Below are 24,598 nucleotides of genomic sequence, written 5' to 3'. Positions count from 1 at the left end.
TGGGTTAAAAAATATTTATTAAAAAAATATAGATACATTCGTAGTCAAGGCGGGGCCCTATTGTTGTCAAGGCGGCCGCCTTACCAACACAGTACTGGGGGAAACACTGCAAATGTGCACACAAGCACACACCAAAACATGCCTAATCCACAGAAGAAGAAGGGATCACCCACACACAGACACACATGCGTCTGGATCGGATGAAGAGCGAATGCGGTTGTACGTCAGAGTCCGTGGTGGGGAGAGTTTGGGCACTGAGGAGTATGTCAGCCCACTGCTAAGAGCTCCACTACAAACGCGGGCCCATCTGCCATGGCCACATAATTACAGCCTCATCAAAGCCTTTTCCCTGTACTTCCGCTCCTGACAGCGTACAAAAAGAACCCAATTAGGTAATTATCTTTAAAGGTAGGGGCCTAATTCAGCCATTTGAGCTGCAAAGAAGCCCTGAGAAGGAGGGCACGGTAGCTGACAGCTAATTGGGATGCGGGCTGTGAAAGCATTAGCTCAGATTAAAAAAAGTATAAATTTAAATAAGAACAAGGAAGAGGGGATCATCGTCACGTGAGCCCTCTGTGGATACGAACAGGCTCTGAATGTGAACCGCACGTTTATCTGTGTGACGGAAATGTGGTCCTTTTCATCAAGGACAATGCATTGACACGATGAAAACATTCATTCCTGTTAATGCATGGAATAGGTCATGTTCTGAGTGTAAATGTCATGTTTCTTTGTTGTCGCACTTACGCTCTAACCTGTGTTTATAGCGGGTATTGGTTCTGCGTGGTTTTCTTGGGTTAAAACAATGGAGTCCCTCATAGAGTGATCTTTTCCTTTTAAACTAGAGAATATTGCTTCAGTGCAACTCTCTATTCGGTCCCTGGTGTTTAAACAAATAAACCAATACTTCTGCCGCTGTCTGATAGGATTTTCTTTGCTAGTAGGTGTTTTGCTGGGATGTTGCTGATTCACTTATTCTGAATTATTTATAACTTCTTCACATGGATTCACTGCAAACATCCACCACAACCCCTCCCGCTGTGACCTTAGTTGTATATACTGTATGGAGGGAAACATAATATACTGGGGATTGTTTATTCCTATTCTCGTAATGTACCACCCCATGCGGAACCGCCAATCTCGTACGGCGGATTTGTGTTCATTGCGGGAAGCACTTCTGGCGGATTCCATTCGTCTCAAACTTTAGGCTGTTTCGCTTTTTTTACATATTTTGTCACATTGAATTGAAACCTGGCCTTTTAACCCGGACGCATCCACAATTCAGTGCACGAGGTGAGCCCTGCTTCAAGTACAGCATACACAAGTCACAGCAATCATCGCCCTCTGCCTTCTCAAATCACTGTTGTGCTTTCCCCGCGTCGCCCTCTCACACACCCCTCCCTATTGTCCGAGTCAAAGTGTCTGTCAGCGTGATCAAATCTGCGTTGTGTACATTAAAGCGCCGTGCAATTACCACACTTGTTATCCGGGTGCTGGGTGTAATCCAATACGCCACCACACCGCTCTGCCCTTGAGCGGCGAGCGCTGAAGATAATTGACACAAATTTCCAGGTGTAGCGGTGAAGTATGCCTAATGCGCGCCGGAGACAGGCCCATTATTGTATATGGCGTTTGACGGCTTTTCTTGTGCCGGGCCGCATGTCTCTCTTTATTTCATCAGCCGTGGCAAGGCAAGGCGCAGGCTGGCAATAATCAACACAATGATAGCCAGACATAATAATCCCACCCATGCGAACATATTGCCATGCATTATTCATTTTGCTCTGTGTGTCTGATTACCCCCACTACCATTTGACAACCATCACACTCCAATGTGTTTGGATTGCGCCCTGCGAGTTGCGTTTGGGGGCGGGGGGGGGAGAAATGGGTGAAACGCCTCATGTACTGCCTATCTATCAAGCAAAATGTGTGTGTGTGGGGGGGGGGGGGGGCTCTTATGGAAGGGGATGCAAAATATGAAAGATGGGTGAACAGATGAGGCTGTGAGAGACGGGAGTATGGTTCCTAAATGGAGCACTGAGGTATTAAACAGCATCTCCCCCGGGGGGGGCTGAAGACGGAGGGGTAGCCACCGAACGGCTGCATAGTGCGCATGGTTTCACCGTAATGCACGTTGGAGATAAACCAGGAGCACGGAGGGTTATTCGAGTTGTGATGAGTGAGGTCATTTTAACGTCTCCATTGATTAGCGTACTTTGGGAAGTGTGTGTGTTGCCATCAGGGGGGCGGGGGTTCGGGCGACGGGGGGGCCGTTCTTAAGGCTTTTCATGCTGTTCGATAGAGTCCAGACTGTTCCTCCCACATCAAGGCCCTCTGGAAGGCCTTCCCAGCCCTGCCCCTCTCCATCTGGCTCGATAGCCAGCAAGGACACGCAGCCCCCCTGACACACACACACTCATATACACGCACGTTTAGAGACAAACACAATCACATATACAGTACGTGCATGTTTAGACACACACACGTACACACACACACACGCACATGCACACACATAAACTCATACATTATTCATGCATGCATGTTTAGACAGACACACACTTACACAAAGATGTGCACATAAAAAATGATCGAGCTGACACACACACAAACACCGACACAAATACAAACACACAGACACACAATCCCACAGATAAACACATACACAGACACCCCTACACATAAAACTACACAGACACACACACACACACACACACACACACACACACACACACACACACACACACACACACACACACACACACACACACACACACACACACACACTGGCACTTCCTTTGGAAATAGCCTTCAATCCACAAGTGCAGTTCAATACAGCTCATTAATATGGCAGTGTGAGGGCAGAACAGGCCGCTTGTTCTACAAAGTCAGATTGTTAGACGGTTCGACCGTAAGCCGCCAATGTGAGAAATATACTAATGCACAAAAGACCGCTAAGGAATCTGCCAAGGTTGAGAATCAAGATGAAGTGCTCGGTCGATCCCTAAATTGATTCAGAAGCCTAGCACTGAAAAAGTAGTGGAGACGGTGTCACAGTGTTTGACAGCCAATTCATTCTTAGCCATATTCTTCTCCAATAGCCTCAAGACACAAGATAGTCTTTCTGTCACACATAAGGGGAACTTGCTTGAAGGTGGGTAAAGAGAATTGCTTCCTATTGTGTGTACAGTATTATATAATAATGAAGCTATCCAGTATAAAACAATGGAGAGACAAAGCAGAATACCGAATGTGCCCATGAGGATGAGGGGCATGAATGGCCATTACTGCCATTATTGTGAATAAGAAGGAATATAACAATTCTCAATTATTGCCCATGTAACAATAGGGAGTTAGACATGATTGGATGTGTGTGTGTGTGTGTGTGTGTGTGTGTGTGTGTGTGTGTGTGTGTGTGTGTGTGTGTGTGTGTGTGTGTGTGTGTGTGTGTGTGTGTGTGTGTGTGTGTGTGTGTGTGTGTCTGTCTGTCTGTGTGGATGCAAATGTATTTTTTTTAATTAAAATTGACAATTGGCAAAAAACGATGTCTTGACTTGACATGGTTGTCTGAATTGTAAGTCTTAAAAAGTACTACATTTAGACCTGCAAATTGACATGACACATGAGAACTGGATGCTGAGATTCAAGACGGACAAAGGGGCGCGATTAAATGTGACCCGTCGGTTTCCAAGCAGCGTTGAGTTGCGGAACGTCAACTCCAAGACGTCAAGGCACAGATATCATTGAAGGATGAACACGAGTTAGGTGGAAATTACTTGAGTCAAACCTACCAGGCTTTGGATAATGTCATGCGATTCTGACGGTTCCCAGCTCTTACACCTTGAGTTAATCGGTATAATTCGCAGATCTTTGGTGACATGTTCTGACATACTTTGCCTTTGATGTCATAAAAGGTTAATTTAAGCATGTATTGTATTGGCTTTTTTAGGTTAGCCTCGTGAGACTATCCGGATATTAAACTTAGCATTTTGCAATGAATATTGGCCTTGGCTGGGCAGAAATTGATTTCCACATATGGCCGCTGCCTTACGTTGTTCAAAAATCTTGCTGAATCCAGTCAGAATAAGAGCAAAAAAGAAAAGAAGGGAAAAGCCTTCCCTGCCAATTTCTGTTCATCTTTTCCCCATAGTTAATGCTGCGGACTGACGAGCTACTCGTCATCAGCTAGCCTTGATGGTCCTATCGCTTAAAAATTTTTGGGAGAGGGTTTCAAAGGGCTCAAGGCCGGACTGATCTGCAGAGGAACAGAATGTGAACTCACAACATCAGGACGACCTCACAAGACTACATTAATGTATGGCTTAACATAACCAATAACATTTCTAGCTGAATGCCTCCACTTTCTAACAAAACTCCAAAATAAAAATCGTAATCAATAGGCTTAGCAACCCCGTCTTGACTTGATACGCTGAATAACACTCACCTGTCATTTTTAATCATGTTTTGTTTAGAATATCTAACAAATTCTCCATCCCGCTATTTTCCCTCACCGAGAGGTCTCCTGGGCCACTATGGTTTGATTCCACTTCCTAAAACATGCTGCAAAGTAATCTTGCACACTTCTCTTGAGAATGGCAATAGTTAGTACTTGTTAGGAAATGTGTATTATAATATAATTTAATTTGCACATGCAAAAAAAACATCAAAACACAGCTCTTTCGATTTCTACGCAAATCCCTTCGGCCGGGCGATTCAACAGACCACCTTAAACGCTCAACGATTCTTAACAGTCCATGCTCTTTAAGCACGTCCACATACCATAAATTCATACGACAACGTCGGTTTCCGCGGGGGAAATCAATGGCACCGCGCGGCGACACACGCGGGGCCATAAGCTTCCAACATCGACAATCACCGGAAGGATTAGCGCCATTCCTCACACCGACGCCAGGAGTGACTGGTGGGGATGGATGAGGTAACCGAGGTAACCGCTGCAGCCGCAGGCTCTCAGCCATTGTTCTTTCTTTATTGACTAGGTGTGGACGTGGGCTGACGCAAATCAGTGAGTGGGGAAACGCTCCGATGTCAATTAAAAAGCTTGTGTTTTGAATGTAGGGCAAAGATGGAGGACCAACTGTGTTGCAGGGTCTGTCAGAGAAAGTCCCCATTGTTTGAATGGCTTTCTGTTATCTTTATTGATGATGAGCTTTGTTGTGTATCAGGGTGAACAACATAGCACCAACAGGTGAACTTCAAATGACTATCTGTTGGAATAATAGCGTCACCACATTCTAATACATTGCCATTGATCAAGTTCAGTCATGTGGTTGTTTTCCCTTAATTACCTTATTTGCAAGGCAAATATTAATTGGGCTAATTTACCGTTGCGTACCTAGACTGGGTCAAAGCATAGGCTGTAAATTCACCTAATAATGACAGTATATCCCTATGCTGTCTTTTTGTTGGTGTCCCTGTGTGTTTGTTTGAGGGTTAATTGGTTGTGTGTCTGTGAGGGTTTATTGGTAATTGGTGTGAGGTTGGGTGGATTGTTTGGCAATGCACCATGTGGCTAAATTGTTGTTGTTTTTCAAGATGAATTAATGTATTTCCCTTTGAATGTGGTAGTTGGGTGTATTAAAGTTTTTGGAAGCTGAGGTGTCTTTTTACTGGCAAGTTCCCCAAAGGCCGGGCTGCAACAATATGCATAATGTACAGGCCAGGTTTAAATTTAACAACTGGCTCACTCAATATGATCAATTAAACATAGGTTAACTTTGGTTTATTGTATAACAGTATAATTGCCATCTTCAGTAAGAGATGGGTTTTCAAACACTGAAACTGTAAATAACTTGGGACAGCTATGGTGGATTAGAAATGCCTTTATTAGCATAAACTCCATTAGAAGTTCTGACAACGTCCTAATGGCGTTTCCTAGTTCATTGGTTCACATGGGACTAGAATTACATATCAAAGATGGTTAATAGTTACACAAATAAACCACTTAATTATAAGGATTTATCCTTGTGAATATACTAATAGTGATATTTGTTTGCTGTGTGTATAACTTTATATTAGTACTCTATTTCACAATGTATCCTCTTAACGGCATTTATAAATTAACTGCAGTAAACATAGCAATGAAAAGTTAATATTATTGTGTATAATATTCTCCCTGTTATTTATTAGTTGAGACATAATCCTCACTTCAACTAGAATTACAGAATGTTGAACATGGAGGTGCTATTCAATGTGCTACCCGATTACCGATGCAATATTGTAATTAAATGTCCAAAACCCATTTGTGCCTATTTAACTATTTTGGTCCCAAGGCCTTTTGGGAGAAGGAATACTTTGGTGGCTTTGAATATAAGTGCTGATTTCACATTTGATTTTTTAATTATGTTAGGCCCTTCTGAGCAAAATCATCAAATCGTGTTAACTAAATTATAGATTTTGCCTAAATGCATTATTCAAAATGTAATCTATTATAGAGACTCTGTTGTTTCACTGAATAGGAACCTTAGGAAGAGGTGCCGTTTTCCCTTCTACTTTGACTGATTATTCCTATTAATTATTTCACAGTGTTCAAAAATTCAATTTTAAGAAAGAGTTTTTATTATTTATTTTTGTCCAAAGTCTAACGCCACAATTAATGCATTCCCCATTCCCCCACCTCGAACTGTGAGGCAGCTTCCTTCTCTCTTCCTCCTCCTTCGATTCAAATACCGACGGCTTCCTTTTAGAGGGCATCACACTGCACTACTGAGCTTCATCCAGACATAAATATCCCTCCTCGCTATACCGCTTCCCACCTTCCGTCTGACCTTCTTTCTCTCCCGCCCAACACCACCCCATCTCTCTCTCTCTCTCTCTCTCTCTCTCTCTCCTCTCTCTCTCTCTCTCTCTCTCTCTCTCTCTCTCTCTCTCTCTCTCCCTCCCTCTCTCTCTCTCTCTCTCTCTCTCTCTCCCTCTCTCTCCCTCTCTCTCTCTCCCCTCTCTCTCTCTCTCTCGTCCCGGTAGTGCTGTTTGCTGTATGTTTTATTAGGGTCTCTCACCTCCTATTCTGGGTGTAGATTATTGTCCCTTCCTTATTCCTTTCTCTCTTGGTGCTTAGCTGATATTTTATCCCTTCACACCTTTTTTCATGTTTCATCACACTGCTTTTCTTCTTTTAAATTATTCATAAAGCTTGTTGAATCTCCACACTTCCAGGATACTTTTGGAGGCAAAGCTCTGGAAATGTTGCAGTTTCAATTCGGGAATTTCCACATTTCTACACACAGGTAAACATGAACATTTAGCATTTATCCATTCTGTAGAAATTGTTTGTAAGATGAAATCATTTGGCTTGGATGCCAGTTGAACAATAACATTACCATTGCAACCTAAAACCTTTGTATTCAATTGCATATAAATTATAATGATAAAAGTCTTGAGGCAGAAAATAAATAAGCCTTATTTCACAAGTTATACATATGTATTTATATAGCAATATTCAAATAATAGTCAAATAATTGTTCAAATAACCTTTCCTTTTAATACATTTCTGAATGCCTCCTATCTAAAATCAGGATCCTTTCTGAAAGGCTGCAGTCCAGAGCTGAAATCGCACTGTAATTTTCTTCACCTAGCTGGGCTGTAAATATAGTTTGTGGTTTGGGTTATCGTTTTAAAGTATCGGCGAATACCTATTGCAGCCGGGTTCATAAAGCCCCCTGAAGGGCTTCACTCTCCCTCATCCACCCTGTAAGCTTTTGGACGTCTATCTCTAGATCCCATTGCGGAAGCCTACAATTGCTGACCAATCACAAGCAGGTGATTACTTGCATTTTTCAGCAATTTTCCAAAACTCTGCCCTCAATTGTCCACATATTTTGACAATCTTACAATCATCCATACCTCCCACCACCAGTAAGCTTGTTACTACCCTTGGTGTCCAACTGTTGCAATGGGAAACTTTAAAGGTAAGTATTTAACAGCTAGAAGGTTGGATATAGGATATATAGGCCTAGTAGAGAATCCCAGCTAAACTGTAGATAACGGTTAAAATGTGAGGCCCTTTGGAGACAAGAAACACTTTGGGGATTTATATAGATTAATTCGATATTCAATGAGCCTTACTTTCTTAGATGTTGCAATAGTGCCCTCTGCAGTCCAGAGCAAAAACAAAACATTTTGGCTTGATTGATATCAAAAGTTCAGTGGTCATTCGCTTTTCTTGTGTTGTTTAATGATATATTACCATCAACTACATATTTGATTGCACAGAGCTTCCACAAATAACTTGTTAAGACCTACATGTCGGTCAAAAAATAGCTCTTTGCGTACCAAATATTTTGTATGAAAAAATATTTATTTTTCGACCAACAACTTAACCTACTCATTTGATTTTCAAATTCATTGAATGTCGGTTTTTAAAGGACAGTGTCGAAGCGATATGTTGTATCCCCTGTGCATTAAGGGCCCATCTCTTCATGTGCATTGTAAATGGTGAATTGTAATTATCGTGAATTAAGGTATTTTCCCCTTTCCCAACATGAATTTGAATACAAGAAAAATGATGATTCAAAACCTCAATAGAGATGTTCACGCAATGTCTTTATCTTTCAACAGACCCTACCGATCCACCCGCGAGGTTCAACAAGACAAGATAACTGACAGCGAGGTGCGAGCAGGGTCAGCAACCCAGTGCCCAGACAACAGATGCCACAAAGCGATCCCGGCTGCCAAAATTAATATTCACCGGCAACGTCGGCACGTCACACGTCCACGTGTACTGTCTGCCGCATGTCACCGCGCATTACTTCAAGGTCCACGCGCGTATCCCGCTGTGCTCGTCACACTGTAGGACAGCAGAGGTGACACCACGCAACACCGGATCATTGTGTACAATTCAGCTTCTACAAAGCACTTTCTGGTCCGTGTGTTTGTTTTCAGACGTGTGGAATTTAGCCATCGTGTATCATCACCTGTATGTGCACTGAATAGTTAGAGTGCACAACAAACAAGGACATGCTGTAAGCGTCCCTCGAGAATTTAGTTTCATTTATGGAATTACTGGGGGTGAGCCAGAACACAGGTCTGCACAGAGCATTTGAAAATATAAGCTATGATGATATTCCAGAATGCATGGTTGAACATCAATCATGTTGGATTACAATTACACCGACTGAATACAGGTTACCAATAGACTATGAATATTCCATGACAAAACAGCTCTAGATTTAATGTAATGAAAAACCCCTGAAAGAAAACGGCCTTTATCACAGGTGCAGAAGGGGAATAAAACGCATATCTCATTACGTTTTTACACATGCCCATTCAACATGAACCCGTGATAATTGTGTTTTCCTAGAAAAAAATATTTTATTACAACTTTAATTATACAGATGGTGAAACTTTATGCATGAAAAGTATACTGGGTTGTAGGCACAATTTAAAATGCCTGGATATAACCACTTAAGATCGGAAATGAGACAGCCATGGGATGTCTGATAGGGCGATGGCCAACATTAAATACCTGTCCACATCTGTATTGGGCCTACAGAAGTAGATTAAAGCATTCACATGCAATGTCTGCATCTTTTACGTGAAACATTCGACTCACACACACACCTTAACCTCAGTATAAATTGACACACTGGAGAATAAATTTGTGTCACGATTGACAATGAAACAGTTGGCCTTGGTTTGTGCACGTAATAATGCGTTTACTGAAACATTGAGTATCGTTAAATTGTTTAAGTTCTTACGTTATATTGTGCCTCTTTCCATTTGGTCATCAGTAATTACTAAACAGTTATACCAAAATGACAAGAATTGAGTTACAGAAGGTCAACTTTATCCAACCTGTCTTTTCCAGTGAATTAATGTACAGGCCATTAAGGAGCAGGGGATTACCTTTTGGCAGGGTGTGGAACTCCATCACAACTACGACATCGAAGTCGGATCATCATGAGCCATGAAATAATATGCATTTTTACTTTAACAAATTAAATGCTTTTATTAATTTTATGTCAGAAAGGCCATAACAATTATCTTGCTATCGATAAAGACTACAAAGATTTGGCATGTGTAAAATGTTTCTCTGGGGGGGGGGAGGAAATCACAGCTGGCTTTTATGTCCATGATAAATATTGTCAAATGCCATCAAGTGTCATTTCAACTCAGCAGCATCATGTCACGATAAAAATAAAAATGGTTTCAGACAAACATTTACGCAAATGCACTTTGACATGGACCATACCAACTCAAAACCATTCTTTAGAGCACATTATACAAAAGGCATATTGTTCAACAGGGCTTTTCCTACTATTTTTGTTCACCCAGTTGGTGAATTTGATCACTGTTCTTTAAACACATATATAGTGGAATGTACTGACAGAATAGGAAGAGAAACAGACATAAGTGACAGTGACAGATAATAGTCGCAGATCGAGCCTCACCGATGGCTCAAGTCTACAGGTTTTCACTCCAGGAGAAGAGATCCTGTCAAGAATCTTTTTCAAACAGCTCTCCTCAATTCTGGCTAGTCTTTCTCTCCTCTCCAGGTCCAAGATGATCAGCCCCACTATGGAGCTCTCAAAAAAGTTCAACAAATGGTTGCCACCTCATGCAGAGCATGTTTGTTTCTCCTTCGATCTCGGCAATGAGAGCTGTCCAATGCTGAGATGGCATGGGGCTGGTTATCTAATGGACTGACCTCCTTGGGAACCTGGAGACACCTCACTTGGTTTTGGACAGGGCGCGGCGAAACAGCAGGATGTGGGGTTCTGTTGGAGAAAGGAGCATGCAAAAGGTAAGAAAGTGTGAAGGTCCAGGTGGAGATCTGCGTGTTTGTCACAAGGGATGCCAAGACTATATTTGGCAGAGCAAGACCGTTGTAAGTATCCACCAAAGGCTGTACCACACGATTACTCCAGTAGTTCTGAAGTTGATGGTTAAAGTGTGGCATATTCATCAGCATAAAATATTATCTACAAGACAAATCTGCTAGAAGGCAGGGATCTGTATCTTGGCTACTCCTAAATAATGAAGAGCAATGATGGAATGGCTCAATTGAATCAGTTTGTCTAAAAAAACAAAGCTTCCGGTGTTTAATAGGACATCGTTATGAATCCTAGCACAATGACCACTATTAGGGCCAGTGCATTGCTGAACATATTGAGGCATGGGGTACCTTGTCAGAGCAAATATGGCCTCCGTTAGAAAGCAGATAAAGTTTACCCGTCAAAAAAAAATTACCTATATGCATGTTAGAAAATGCTGGCATAGTCAAATCTAACAGGATTACAAAAATTAAAACAAAAAGCTAACATGGCGATAAAGCAACCTGCTCTTGATACAATTACATGATTAAGGTCAATTTCCTTAAACACATCCAAATATGGATGTCTTTAAGGAGGATAATGAAAACATCAATCTGTGAAGCAAAACCCTTATAAAATAATATCTACACTTCCATGGCATACATTTTTAAGAACGTTGTCCACACAGAACCCTACGGCCTGGCAAGTTTGGTGTTGTGCCAATGGTTAACTACCTGGCTGGTGTATCATGTAATGCACCCATCCTTGGCTCTGCTGGACTCCTAAATTTCTCCACTCGGTCTCAGACATTAAATGAGTTTTCGGCACACGCTTGGCAATATCCTTCGGCAACATCACGTGTCTAAAATCACAAGGAAATAACAAAACAGGATGTCAGTCAATAAGCAGGTCAACATTGCATAATGTCACGAGGGGAATGAGGCTAGCAATACCATGTTGACACGGCTTGACATTTACCAACTTTGATTTAGAAAACGCGTAAACTGCTCACCTGTATTCATATTTCTCGTCATTATATCTATCCGAGTAGTATATCTGTTTTTGGGACATGGTGATAACCTATACAGAAGGACATAATGTAAATTAAAAAAAATCTGCCAAACAGCGTCGACAGCAGAAGCGAACAGTATCCACATTATCAGCGGATGGTCATTGTAATAATTATCCAGTGCGCCACATCGAAGTTCGGAAACATTGGCAGTGTTAACTTGCTCTAATAAAGCTTCTATACTTACAATATACCGTTGAAACAAACGAGGAATCAACGATTTTATCCTTTATCGGCCCAGCTGAAAGAGCACTTACTTGATTACTTTGGCTTTGTTTCCCTCTCGAAAAGACGGGAACCGCCTTCGTCTTTCAAAAGACTGTCGCTGCCTGCTATTGGTCGTTTGGCATACGGCTTGTTGCCATTGGTTAATCCTAGTTCTCGCCGGAACTCGTCACTAGATTTCGAAACGGAAACAGTGATGCACTATTGATGCACAATAGAAACATGGCAAAGACTCATTTTAAATTAATGTAAACTACCCTATTATTTAACTAATCACTCACTTGATGGTTATTATATTGTGTGAGGGAATCAGAAAATAGAGTATAGGGAGGTTTCTCCGTTTTCTGAAGTGATTTTCATGTCTGTCCCTTGTAAATTTCCAAAAGTTCCGAAAGTAATGAACTTTTTTGAAAAGGTCGCATTCAAACCAGATTCAACCTACATCGGCATGTTGAAACAACTGGTAGTATCAAGCAACATGAGTGGGGGGTTTCTCTATGGTGGTAATCCCCTGACAAATATAGCACTGCAGACGTGTCATTGTGCTGATGGTCGCTTCGCGCTTCTCCTCACAGTATATATGTGGATGCATGTGTGTGAAAAGCGGAGCGCTCTGAACTATATTCATCACCTGCCACTTTCACCTGCGACCGTCAATCAAGATAAATATTCGTCGACTTCCTTCCTGACACGACGTTGCCATCGGATTGGTCCTCACTTGGTGAGGGGCGTCACCCAACAGGACTATGTTGAAATCCTATTGGCAGACTTCTCCTCTGCTCTGACGCAGCAAGGAATTCCCAAAGTTAACAAGTTCACGAGAAGAACATATAGTCCGTAGAAACCGAGACTGGACAAAATACGGGACATTTGGTTAAGAACAAGTGAGTTTTAAAATCGAGTTTCTTAATAATTTATTAAAAATGAAGTGACAGCCCACCACCAGTGTGCAAAGTGCTCGAGAACGCGGAAGAGAAGGAGTGTATATATACAGATGTCATCCTTTGTTTACCATCACCATTGGACGTGCGATTTAGATGATATCTTTATCATTTGGTTTGGGTCGACATATATGGATTTAGCCTGATTGTAGCGATTATTCTGTTGGTAAGATATGTCGGAACCATGGTATTTGGGCTCGTACGAAGGTTAAATGACGCCGATGTCTGTATTTTGCCATTTTTGGTCATTATCACCAAGAGAGAGAATGAATGAGTGCCTGTAAATCACGCACTAAAATGTTCTAAGAAGTGTTGTTCATCAATTGTTTGCTTCAGGAAAGTGCCATGTAATGGCTTCAACCAGACAGTTAAAGTCTAACTTACTACATGTCTCCTTCCACTGCATATTCAGCTGATTGATTCTAACTGCATGGTTCTTGATCATTAACATGTTTCCATTCCACGTTCGCCGTCTAATAAGCATAAAAATACAAATTATCTGGTTGTTATAGATTGTTTGTCTTTGTCTTCAACATACCATAGCGGCGTCAATGGATCATATGTCATATCCCTTTATTAGTTGTTTAGTGGTTAATGCATAAGTCTTACAATTCTTTTTAGGCATGAACCCTCGTTGTTTTGTTTTTATTGACGTATGCAGAATCAGTCTTGATCTGTCCCCTGCTGTGGGTTTCTGAGCCTGAAGAGGGCGATGTCGGACAACAGCAACAGCACAGGCAGCAGCGGCTCCTCAACAAACAGTTGGACTCTCCTCTCCCCTGAGGTATAAAAAAAAAACAAAGAAACGTCTACTATATCCCCATTGGTTGGGAATACAATTCTCCAGCCTTATCCTTTAATCTCTTTATAGTAGGAGAATTGTGAATGTTGAATTAGCAATGCAACATTTTCTCCACATGTAATCGTATAAGCTTAGATCTCTAAGTAATTCTATCCAACATTGCAAGTGTCAAAGTAACTCACCTTTTCCACACTGTAAATGTCAGTGGTAACACATCTCTGCTGTATTAACGTTACCAGATTTGAATGAGAGGGGGTCTTTGTGGAGTGTCATGCCCTTTCTGTATGTTCTTGTACTCCCCAGGAAGGTGAAATGGAGAATCTTGGCCCAGTAGATGATGGTACAGAAAGCTTGGGAGATGTCCCTAGTCTGTCCGAAGAAGTGGCAGGTAACCTACTTGTATTACTTTGATGTAGCTCTCTTTGCGGCATGTTTTAACATTATTTACTTTTAAGTTAATAAGTTACTATTGAATGCAGTAATGGAAGGGACTGTAATAATGTTTTCAGGGTCCACTGGTGGGATCAAGCCTGATCAGATTCTGGTTGAAACTGTCTTATCAGAGGAAGGCCTGCAGGTCAGTTTACAATGAACTGTTTTGCCTGGTCAGTGCAAAAATTGAACTACACTCAATGTTGTTCATGCACATGTTTAAAATAGACCGTTTTATGAAAGGCCCTCTGGTTTTAATGGCCTCCCTTTCCAGGTGTGTCAGGAGACGTCACCGGAGGACTACGAGGGTCTGATTGCTGCGGGCTCAGCCGGCTTCATCCCGATCCCACCCCACTTCACGCCACTTCCGGCCCTGGACCCGGACAGCCAGCCTCCCGTCATCCACGACATTATGACCAGCTCCCCTAGCGACCACATTGAGCACCTGGGCTCCCCCTTCGTCACCAACATCGCCTCCGGGGTGCCTCTCGCCATCCACGTCGCAGAGCCGCCGCCCGGGGAGCTGGGGTACGAATCCGAGCCCGAGGCAGAGGTCGAGGCCGAGCCGGAGTCGGACCCGTCTCCTCCTATCCCGGCACTAGACAAACCCACCGACCTGGAGCCGGTGCCCAGGAGCTCTGTCACGGAGGCTCCCGTCGTCATGGAAGATCTTGTTGTCAAGGAGGCTCCGGTCGCCATGGAGGCTTCGGTGGTGATGGCGACTCCGTTCGCCACGGAGGATCCAGTGCCCGTGGATGATCCAACACCTGTTGCGGTGCCCCAGGATATCGTCTCCCCTGAGACCCTGACACCAAGCGACCTCCTCCCCCAGGCTGCCGACGAGGGCGGGCCCTCTGCAGGACGTCCCATGGAAGCTCCAGCAGAGAGCCCCGTCCCAGAGACGGTAGGCCCCGCAGATGCAGCTGTACCAGCACCAAGCGTGGAGGTGGAGGGGGTCGACGAAGAGACAGAGTTGCTTCCCGAAAACGAATTCCTGGATGAGGCAGGAGAAGGTTTGGGCCTTTTTATTTAGAGTTCAAGCGTAGTACGGCTGCCTGGAGCCCTGTCGGTTCTGCTTAAACTGAGGGGTTTGAGAAGGGAGCCAGAAAGCAAGTGGTGTCTTCTGGGGAAAACTCTGGTGCAATGTTTATGTTTGCATTCATACATAATTGATCCCGAAATTATTTGTTAGAAGATGAGTTTTTGGACATCAATGAGTTTCATTAATTGTTCCCATTCGTTTCCTGTCTGTTTCCCAAAGGTTCCTCATTGATTTGTACAATATGTCCCCTTCTGGTATTTCTGTAGCTTGGGCCAGATGGAATACCGCACATGTGGTTTAAGTTGGCCCCCGGAATCCCGCTACGTGCTACAATAACTATGGGAAGAATGTTACCATTAAGTCTATAGATTTGTGTTCTTGCAAATGACTAACCAGTGGACCATCTCCTCTGTGGTTCTCCACAGCTCCAGGGTCCGAGGGGCCGTCCAGCGGCTTCGACCGCGCCAGAGGGGACACCAGCAGCGAGGACGAGGGCGGGCTGAGGAGGAGGCACGTCCCCTCCTTCGAGACACGCAGACGGCGGACATCGGACGAGGATGAGGAAGACGAGGAGGTGGAGTTCAGAATGCCAGATAAGACAGAGGAAAAGCGTGGCTTCTCCATGAACAAGTGCATTGTGGGAGCTCTGGTCCTGCTCTGCCTAGGGTCTCTGTTTCTCTCGGGTGAGTCCTGCCAGCTGCTGAAGGCTACTCTCGCAAACACTGTGATTGTCCCGCCCAGAGCGAAACTGCTCTTGCTCTTTGCTTTTTTTTGCCGTTGCGGTGCAGTTACTGCAGCTACTTACGCTATTAAAATAGGTCTGAACTAGAAAGTTTCTCATGAATAAAACTTGCCCATCCACGAGTCAATCCACTGTCATGCCCTCAGATCCACTGATTGAGTTTTACCATATAAACAGGTGTCTTCATTCACAGCCTCTCAACTACCTGGCCCACTTTCTGGTTTTCTAAATCCTAATCCGGTTTCACTGCTGACTCCTTATGTCACTGCTTTTACAATGTGGCAGTCTGTCTAAACAAGCACACAAAGAAACACAATTTGTTGAACGAGAGGCCTACTGAATAGTTTGTTGAGTCTTGCTTGATGGTTTGTGATGGACGTTTGTGGATGCACATGTGGAGGAAAAAAGCTATCTATCACGTTGCAATTGTTTTGTTATTTTCCCTTATTTTTCTCTAATGAACACCAACCGTGTCCAAAAAAACAATGATATCCCCCAGTGGGCCCCAAACATGTTGTTTATCACCAAGGTTTGGCCCGTAACGTTTTGATGTATGGGGCCACGGCCTGCTTGCCATTTTGAGAGCAGTCTTGGCAGTATCGCCGAGGTAATTAAAACATGTAAGTTAACACATGTAAGACATGCCGTTGTTTCCTCCTTCTGACAGATGACACTGACTCTGCCGAGATGAACGTGGGTGAACAAACAGAGGTGTGTTCGTCTTATCAGCATACATCTCTTGCATTTCTCCTACGTGATGCCAGAGACTGTGTCCACCGTGTGTCACCGGGGAATTCCTGCAATGCCATAAAATACCTTCATATGTTTGGTATGTTGACTGTGTTTCATGTTGTTTTGGCCTTCTTTTTGTTTATATAACAGATCTTGCCCAGTGATGATTCACAGGGTATGAAAGAGATGTTGGATAAATTAGCTCAAGAAAACCAAAAGATCTCACAGCTAGAAGCGACGCTACAGGTACAGTTAAAAACCACAAAACCACTTTAAACTCTCCCTGTCTGTCCCTCTTTAACCCTGACCTCCACATTAAAAAATATTGCAATATTTCCATTGTTGCAGCACACCCTTGCCATCTGTGGATCTCCAAAAGATTTAAGATTCTGTATATTTATTCCAGGCCCAGAAAGAAGAATTAGATTCGGCGTTGGCGGCAGCAGCAATGAAAGGAGATGAGAAGGGCACAGACGATTTGGAAATTGACAACGCACGCATGAAGGATGAGTTGTCGTCACTCCCTGTACTGAAGGAAGAGCTGAATATGCTGAGGGCAAGAGTGGCCGAGCTCAGTCAACTCACAGGTGAGGTCACTGCTCTATTACCGGCTGAGGTGCAGGAGCAAGCCAACATGTCCAATCTACCCCTGGGCATTTTTGAGCAAGACTTCTCCTAACCCCTAGTGCTCCATAAAGGGGCAATCTTGAAGATAACCGGTTCGTTCCCTTCTGTGAACTGTGCGCCTCTGCGCACACGACTGAGAGTGAAGCAGTGAGTCTGCTGGGGTAGCTTCGCCAAGCCCACTTTGGTCGAACCCCCACTGCTGGGTCACTAACTGCGTTGCTTGTTATTTGACTGCATGGCAGGAATGTGCCCCCGAGGCTCAGTTTGTGACATTCATAATGCAAGGTGCAAGGGCTTACATCAGTGGGCCATAGGATCAATCACCATTATGTGACCTCATGCGGCGCTTGAGACCGCAGAGAGGAGACCAACTTTAAGGAACTCTTTTGGTTATTACTGTACCGTGAGTGTGATGGGAAGCTGCCGCTATGCAGCTACAAGGGCGTCACCTGCGGCACGAAAGCCCCAGGTGCGCACCACATTCATCAAAACAAGACCATGTTTGTTTAGAACACGTTAGCTTGTGCAAATGCTAAACAACTGAACATAAACTGTAACCAATGAAAGCCAATAACCACGCAAATGTATGTTTTACCCACACAGCGATTCAGGAAACGGCAACAACAACCGATACTCCCCCCGGTGGCCGACCCGTTGCGAGCCACCTCGAGGCAGCGGAGGCCCAGCAGGGGTCCGATCCCAAGCAGGGAGCTGGGCTCAAGGACCAGCTCCAACGGCAGAGAGCGCTCCTGGAGGAGAGCAAGAAAAGACTGTCGGTGATGAACACGGAGAGAGGGAACCGGAAGGGCGTCCGGGACGACGTGGAGAAGATCCAGAAGAGACTGTCGGAGCACGTGGAGAGGCTGGCGGGGAAGAAGCCCTGGGAGAGCCGCAGAGAGGGAGTCCGCCACTACCACGGGGAGAAGGAGGACCAGAGGGAGCGCCGCGACGGGAAGAGGGACCACAAGCACGGCCGCGACGGCGGCGACGTCCGCGACCAGGACGAAGAGGAGGAGGAGAAGGAGGCGAGGAAGGAAGGAAGGGAGCGGAAGCAGCACAAGCACAACTCCCACAAAGAGGCCTGGAGGAAACACCAGGGCGAGTGGGACGGGAAGAAGGCGGAGCGCAGGACGGACCGGGAGGAGAGGAGGAAGCAGGAGCCGGGGCCGGGCCCGGCGTCCGAGGGCGGCGACCAGAGCGCCGGCCACAGCTGCAGCCAGGGCAACAAGCACCAACACCACCACCACCATCATCCGCCCGGCCCCGCACGTCAGCGGCGGCAGTACGACCACGAGGGCTTCTGGCGGCACCAGGGCGAGAAGCTCCGCAGGAAGGCCCGCCCGCTGTCGGGCTGCGGCGGCGTGGAGAGCTGCGCCGCCGCGGAGGCCCTCTACCCCGTGGAGCTGCCCGAGTTCGAGGAGCTCCTGGAGGGCTACCTGAGCAAGCTGGAGGGCTGCCCGGCCGAGAGCCGCGAGGCCCTGCGGAGGCTGACCGCCGAGTTCTTCCAGGGGGGCGTGTTCGTACACGACCGGGTCCCGTTCGGGGAGTTCGCCGAGGAGGTGGCCGACATTCTGGAGGACATGGCGGACCTGTTGGAAGGCGGCGATGACGACGACGACGACGCCCTGGAAGAGGAGATGGAGGAGTTTGAGCGCGAGGCGCTGTGGAAGTTCTCCGCCACCGCCTAGTGCGCGACGGAGGGAGATTTAGAAAGTTGTCGCACACTACCAGACACTACCAGGGGTCACGATACAGGGGATCGTTTCCCAGAGCAAGGAAGTGGGTTTGTTAGTATTGAATGGCTTCTTGGTCAAAAGACGGCGGTCCTCTTGTAAACATGCCCTTCCAAATCTTTTCCCTAATAAGCTAGAACCGTAGTCATATTTTGGGTGCAGATGTTGTAACCTACCTCTGTTAGCTCCTTTGCTCCGATCGCAATCCTACCGTTTGAATTTTGGTGTGTGGATTTGCGTGTCCTTTTTATTTCAGAACATACTGCATGTTGGAGTTCAAATAAAACTCGATGTCAAGCTCTCAAAGAGAATTAACTGGCAGATTATGTTGGCTTAAAAAAGGCAGTTCAAATGGTTTATTTGCCAAAATAATTTGTTTATTCCCTTTGGAATAATAATTGCTAGTTTACATTCAGACATCAATTGCTGTCTTGGGTAAGACGTCAATGAAACTTACACATTTACTTATTGTGTTCGGTTGAACCAACCTGGGTTTGAGTGATGTAGAATAAGTGTCAATGTCAGAGGGGTTAATTTATGCAACCTCCCCTAGCCCTCCAGTGTCACTCTGTTAACCCAAACTGGTTAAACACAAATGCTAAATAGTGTATGCAAGTTTTTTTTGTAAGGAAGGCGTAACTGCCAAAGAGATGTGATCCCAGATCCATACAGGGCGATTATACCAAGAACCGGTCCAACCAGTTGCGTCAGCAGTTTGTTTTAGAAGGCAAACACAGAGTTTGTTGAAAAGCCCTTGGCAATTGCTCTTGTTTCACTCCCAAGACCAGAAAGTGTCGGTTGTGAGTAACTTGGAAGTGTCCAGAGTCAATCTCTCCTTTAGGTGTTCGTTACACGTTAGTGCTGCTAAGTTATGAGGAAAGTAATAGATGAAACAAATAGCCAAAGTTGAAATGTTCACAGCTAAAACACTGAGGCACTTTCAACACCCTTTACTTGATTAAAAAAAAAAGATTTCGAGAACACGTTCTGGCGAGTATTTTCTAGATGGAGCCATGAAACTGCTCACAGGGGATAAGTCAGTTGGATCTTGAAAGGTGTAGGCTTCGTTTCTCCCTTGGAAGCCATGCCATTTTTTTTTTTTTCACCTTTTTGGTAGATGTAAAACTTTAATACAGAAAGCACAATATCCCTTGATGAATGCTGTGTCCCCGCTTAAAGCGTTCACTCTTGGCACAATAAAACCCAAACGTTTCCCCCCTTTAGGTGGATGTGAAGTTTAAAGCGACAAGGTACTGATTGTGGGTTCATAGGTTTCAGTTAAGAGTATGGTCAGATATTGTAATAATACATTTCTTTGGGCACTGCACTACAACCTTTGTTTTAGGGTCTTATTAAAAGTGTTAACATTTCAATGTCGATTTAGTATTTGCTTTAAAATAGTGTAAGTGGCTGACTATGTGCCTTTGTTAGCATAGTAAATGTTTAGATTGACAACATGATATGATTTACATAGGATATTGATTTGCTTCAGCAGGCGTTTAGTGCAATTTTAATTGTAATTTGTTTCCTAAGGGCACGAGTTGAATGTAAAGAACGTTCCCAAGTGTTTGCTTGTTTTGGTTTACGTTTGGCTTCTCTGTGAATATACCGAGAAAAAGTTAAGCTCTAAATAATGCCCCCCTGCAATTTCCTAAAAAAGTTTTTGATATATATCGTGATGGCATAACATGAATGCTCTGACTACATCTGTAGTCGTTTATGATATTTTCACCGATGGGCTCAAGATACGCAATAGATGTATCAATACATACATGTTCCTGATTTTCCCTGTGTTACTGACATTGCCCTATCGTATCTGCCCAGTGTTGAGTTAATAAAGGTTTTCACCATTAACGTTGTCAACATTTCATTGGATTTGTTTTATACCCACACAACTCAGAGGCTGGGCATCATGAAGCAATTTATTGGTTCCTCATTTCCTAATTACTATTTCTTAGAATCCTTGATGAATGCATCTCCCAATACGGCACAGGAACCTTTTATGAGAAAAGCAGATGGTGCATTATTAGGACAAATAAAGAGCCCAATTTAAAGTAATGGAAAATGCTCCCTAATAACCAAGCCTATCTATTGTGAATGACTCCACATTATAGTTGACTCACAGTCTGGCAGAAAAATGTTGCAACGACTTGCGGATTAATAAAGGCAAAGGAGATGTGATGAAATAGTCTGAGTAAAAGATGACACACACACAATCCACACCTTGCCCTCCCCGTGCCTAGGTGAACTCAACATCCAGGTGAACTAACCAGTATCGTAGTTTGGAGGCTGTGTGGACCGGATACAATCAAGATTCAGAGAATTCCAGTTATGACAAATAACTGCAGTGAGGAAAGGTGTGTGTTTGTCATTCTTTACATTCTACAGAGGAGGAGACATGAATCACGCAGCACGTCCACAATCTGCACTATAAGGATACAGAGCTGTCTGTTTCGGGGGCTTAAGACTTAGCATTTTTCCTCCTGGATAAATTAGATTGAGGTCTGGGATTTATGCCCATGGCGGTACACCGGCCAATACATCGCAAGCACTTTGGGATGGGATGGAAGGAGAAGCAACAGGAATTGTGAGGAATAGCTTTAGGCTCAACACAAGTAATTATTTTTTTATGCCAATCCACTTAGTGATGAGAGTACATGTGGACATAAATACACAGTCAGATCGGACACAAGACAGTCTTTGTGAGAGATAATTTCATAGAAAAGAAATGTTGGCCATTCGTACAGCTGTAACAGAGGCATGTGTTGAGTATAAACTAATTAGTGCTTAGTCATGCTTGATTCAGGCTCTTGATTAGAATGGCCTGACAGAGATGAAATCCCCGGCTCTGCAAATAAATTAACTGAAATGGGCTTTTGCCCTGTCATCACTACAAAGTGGCTCTCTATAGGATAACACCAACCATGTGTGTGTGTGTGTGTGTGTGTGTGTGTGTGTGTGTGTGTGTGTGTGTGTGTGTGTGTGTGTGTGTGTGTGTGTGTGTGTGTGTGTGTGTGTGTGTGTGTGTGTGTGTGTGTGTGTGTTTATGTGCAGGTGCCTGTGTGTGTGTGCAGGTGCCTGTGTTCAAGTGGGTACGTGTGTGTGTGTGTGTGTGTGTGTGTGTGTGTGTGTGTGTGTGTGTGTGTGTGTGTGTGTGTGTGTGTGTGTGTGTGTGTGTGTATGTGTTGGTGTGTGTGTGCAATTATGTATGTGCATGTGTGACTGTCTGCTTGCATGTGTGTGTATGTGCACGCTCGTGTCTGCATGCATGCGCTTGTGTGGGTGTGCGTGTGTGTGTGTGTCCGCACACATGTGTGTCCGTTAATGGGCACATGTGTGTATTTGTTGCTCTGTGTGTGTGCTTGAGTGTATTTGCACAGTTTCTGTCAGTATGGGCTATCCTAGGCAGTGGAAATCAGGCTCATGCAGAGATAAGATGCTGGATGGGGGAGACGAGGGTGGCTTGGCTTGTGTGTTTTCCGCTGATGCTCGCAGACTTCTTGGGTATAAATGCAGGGGGATGTGGGAGCTGGAGGAAAAGCAAGAGACGAGGAACTCACTACCAACACCAACAGCTCTTAAGCAGTCAGAATCCAATCCCAACAGGTGAGTACCGGTCCTCTATACAGAACTGAATTCGAGCTAACCATTTAATATGGTTATTTAGTTTTCTATACAGGACTGTTTTAGAACAGCTTGTATAAATCCAATGGACGGAGGTGATGTAAATGTCTGTTTTGTTAAATCTGGTTATTTTGTCTTCTATACAGAACTGTATTAGAACAACTTGTATATTTCCTAGGGACAAACGTGATGTAAATGTCTTTTTGTTTATTTATCTGGTTATTTTGTCTGGTTCCCAGTCGCCATGGAAGCCGCCATCAACGTCCTGGTCTCCCAGTTCAAGACCCATGCTGGCAAGGACGGCGCAGCCACCACACTCAGCAAGGAAGAGTTCCACAGCCTGGTGAAGAGCGACCTGCCCAACCTGGTCAAGGTATAACACCTCACAGACACACAGACACACACACACACACACACACACACACACACACACACACACACACACACACACACACACACACACACACACACACACACACACACACACACACACACACACACACACACACACACACACACACACACACACTCAGGCTAGCACATGGCTCCTCCTCCTTCCCAGAGCTGAACTCTGTGTTCTATTTGATTAAGTCACACCTTGACTGTATTCAGTTGCAACCAGAGTGAGTGACATCATCTGCTTGCTTATGGCAAGGTTTCGATATCAGCAGCAGCAGCATGTTCATGCATGAAGTAGAGTAGACTCTCTCTTCCTGTCTGAAAGATTCTGTTAGTGTTTGTGTGTGTGTGGGTGTGTGTGTGTGTGTGTGTGTGTGTGTGTGTGTGTGTGTGTGTGTGTGTGTGTGTGTGTGTGTGTGTGTGTGTGTGTGTGTGTGTGTGTGTGTGTGTGTGTGTGTGTTTGTGTGTGCGTGCGTTTCTTGAGTAAAGTGGCGGCTTACCTGGGTTTCAGGGAGGCCTACTGTAGGATACAACCAAAGCTATGAGATGTGGAGCATTGCATATGGTATGGTAGCTTATACTTTAAAACTAGAACATCTAAAAACATTGTTGAAGTCGCGGTTTTCCCGAAAAGGGTTTCTCTCTATCGTTGCTTACAGGATAGGAACTGAATTAAATGAAGGGATTCTTCCTTCTAAAAGACCGGTCCACCTCAGTTAGTACTAGCCGTGGACAATAGATGGCAGAGCAGTCCTGTCGAGCAGCAACAGTAGGCTACGGCCTATCTTATTAGAGACGGGCTATGGCTTGCTTGACCCATTCCTCAACGTCGTTTGTCTTGCAGAATTCAGCCGACCCAGCAGTGATTGATCGGCTAATGAGCTCGCTGGACGAAAACAACGACGGGGAGCTGACATTCAATGAGTTCTGGCAGCTGATCGGAACCCTGGCTGGCAAACAAGCAGGACTCACTCAGTAGAATTGTACGGCCTTTCCTGAGGATTGCGCAATGAATTTGAGTGCAATAAACTGTATTCACTGTACCCTGAAGGGCATTTACCTCTAATTAATTTTCCCATTTATGTCTTCATGATGTTGGAAGAGTTTGTTTAAGCAATTTCTGAGATCGTAAAATGTTGAATAAAGACGTTTTTGTTCTCGACCTGGGTTTCTGCTGCTCTTTTATCTGCTGTTATTCATTGACTAGGAAAATATACGACATTGGGCCACCCGCATTTAAGTCGTGGTGTATTACAGCCTTTGATTTTACGGGGGCATATTGACCTGTAATCCAATAGCCTACACCTTGGTGCTCCCATGCCCATGAGAAATACAGACTGATCCTGTTCCATAGGCCTTCAAAACGTCCATACAAGCCTGACTGGCCAAGCGTAAAGCTTCTGTTGTGATACAGTAGGGCGCGATCCTTTGGCTCAGTGGGACCAGTGAGTCCTGCTAAGG

At 44.4% G+C, this 24,598-nt stretch overlaps 3 protein-coding genes across 6 annotated transcripts; 2 read left to right on the top strand and 1 right to left on the bottom strand.

Annotated features, from left to right (window-relative positions):
- Nucleotides 1-9,149: 9,149 nt before the first annotated feature.
- Nucleotides 9,150-12,580, bottom strand: LOC130375524 (cyclin-dependent kinases regulatory subunit 1). Of its 2 annotated transcripts, XM_056582499.1 has the most exons (5): nucleotides 12,345-12,580; nucleotides 12,096-12,235; nucleotides 11,782-11,849; nucleotides 11,504-11,631; nucleotides 9,150-10,733 (listed from the first exon to the last, which is right to left on the bottom strand). In XM_056582499.1, the coding sequence occupies exons 3-5, from the start codon at nucleotides 11,838-11,840 to the stop codon at nucleotides 10,687-10,689; spliced, it is 234 nt and encodes a 77-aa protein (XP_056438474.1). In that variant the 5' UTR covers nucleotides 11,841-11,849; nucleotides 12,096-12,235; nucleotides 12,345-12,580; the 3' UTR covers nucleotides 9,150-10,686. The 2 variants fall into 2 exon arrangements, with proteins under 2 accessions (XP_056438474.1, XP_056438473.1); XM_056582498.1 differs by lacking the exon at nucleotides 12,345-12,580 and having other exon boundaries at nucleotides 9,152-10,733; nucleotides 12,026-12,134.
- Nucleotides 12,581-12,673: 93 nt separating this feature from the next.
- pbxip1a (pre-B-cell leukemia homeobox interacting protein 1a) lies at nucleotides 12,674-21,335 on the top strand. 3 transcript variants are annotated; one of them, XM_056582494.1, is made up of 10 exons: nucleotides 12,674-12,947; nucleotides 13,666-13,788; nucleotides 14,110-14,194; nucleotides 14,316-14,383; nucleotides 14,513-15,251; nucleotides 15,706-15,963; nucleotides 16,690-16,733; nucleotides 16,905-17,000; nucleotides 17,161-17,341; nucleotides 17,985-21,334. In XM_056582494.1, the coding sequence occupies exons 2-10, from the start codon at nucleotides 13,717-13,719 to the stop codon at nucleotides 19,067-19,069; spliced, it is 2,628 nt and encodes an 875-aa protein (XP_056438469.1). In that variant the 5' UTR covers nucleotides 12,674-12,947; nucleotides 13,666-13,716; the 3' UTR covers nucleotides 19,070-21,334. The 3 variants fall into 3 exon arrangements, with proteins under 3 accessions (XP_056438469.1, XP_056438471.1, XP_056438470.1); XM_056582496.1 differs by having other exon boundaries at nucleotides 12,682-12,947; nucleotides 13,656-13,788; nucleotides 17,985-21,335; XM_056582495.1 differs by lacking the exon at nucleotides 12,674-12,947 and adding an exon at nucleotides 12,954-13,170 and having other exon boundaries at nucleotides 17,985-21,335.
- Nucleotides 21,336-22,622: 1,287 nt separating this feature from the next.
- s100a11 (S100 calcium binding protein A11) lies at nucleotides 22,623-24,291 on the top strand. Its single transcript, XM_056582497.1, has 3 exons — nucleotides 22,623-22,720; nucleotides 22,978-23,111; nucleotides 23,982-24,291. Exons 2-3 carry the CDS (start codon nucleotides 22,983-22,985, stop codon nucleotides 24,114-24,116), a joined length of 264 nt encoding a protein of 87 aa, XP_056438472.1. The 5' UTR covers nucleotides 22,623-22,720; nucleotides 22,978-22,982; the 3' UTR covers nucleotides 24,117-24,291.
- Nucleotides 24,292-24,598: the final 307 nt, after the last annotated feature.

This window comes from Gadus chalcogrammus, chromosome 22 (assembly GCF_026213295.1).
Source record: "Gadus chalcogrammus isolate NIFS_2021 chromosome 22, NIFS_Gcha_1.0, whole genome shotgun sequence".
NCBI classification, from domain to species: Eukaryota; Metazoa; Chordata; class Actinopteri; order Gadiformes; family Gadidae; genus Gadus; species Gadus chalcogrammus.
The sequence above is the reverse complement of the archived record's forward strand: the minus strand, read 5'-3'. Positions and strand labels throughout refer to the sequence as shown.

Excerpts from the sequence above, each read along its gene's own strand:
- LOC130375524 (XM_056582499.1), bottom strand. The coding sequence starts at position 11,840 with ATGTCCCAAAAACAGATATACTACTCGGATAGATATAATGACGAGAAA. Across the intron at positions 11,632-11,781 it reads GACGAGAAATATGAATACAG|ACACGTGATGTTGCCGAAGG; the intron begins GTGAGCAGTTTA and ends TTGTGATTTTAG. Across the intron at positions 10,734-11,503 it reads TTACATGATACACCAGCCAG|AACCCCACATCCTGCTGTTT; the intron begins GTAGTTAACCAT and ends TTTCTCCAACAG.
- s100a11 (XM_056582497.1), top strand. The coding sequence starts at position 22,983 with ATGGAAGCCGCCATCAACGTCCTGGTCTCCCAGTTCAAGACCCATGCT. Across the intron at positions 23,112-23,981 it reads ACCTGCCCAACCTGGTCAAG|AATTCAGCCGACCCAGCAGT; the intron begins GTATAACACCTC and ends TTTGTCTTGCAG.
- pbxip1a (XM_056582496.1), top strand. The coding sequence starts at position 13,717 with ATGTCGGACAACAGCAACAGCACAGGCAGCAGCGGCTCCTCAACAAAC. Across the intron at positions 14,195-14,315 it reads TCTGTCCGAAGAAGTGGCAG|GGTCCACTGGTGGGATCAAG; the intron begins GTAACCTACTTG and ends TAATGTTTTCAG. Across the intron at positions 15,964-16,689 it reads AGGGTCTCTGTTTCTCTCGG|ATGACACTGACTCTGCCGAG; the intron begins GTGAGTCCTGCC and ends TCCTTCTGACAG.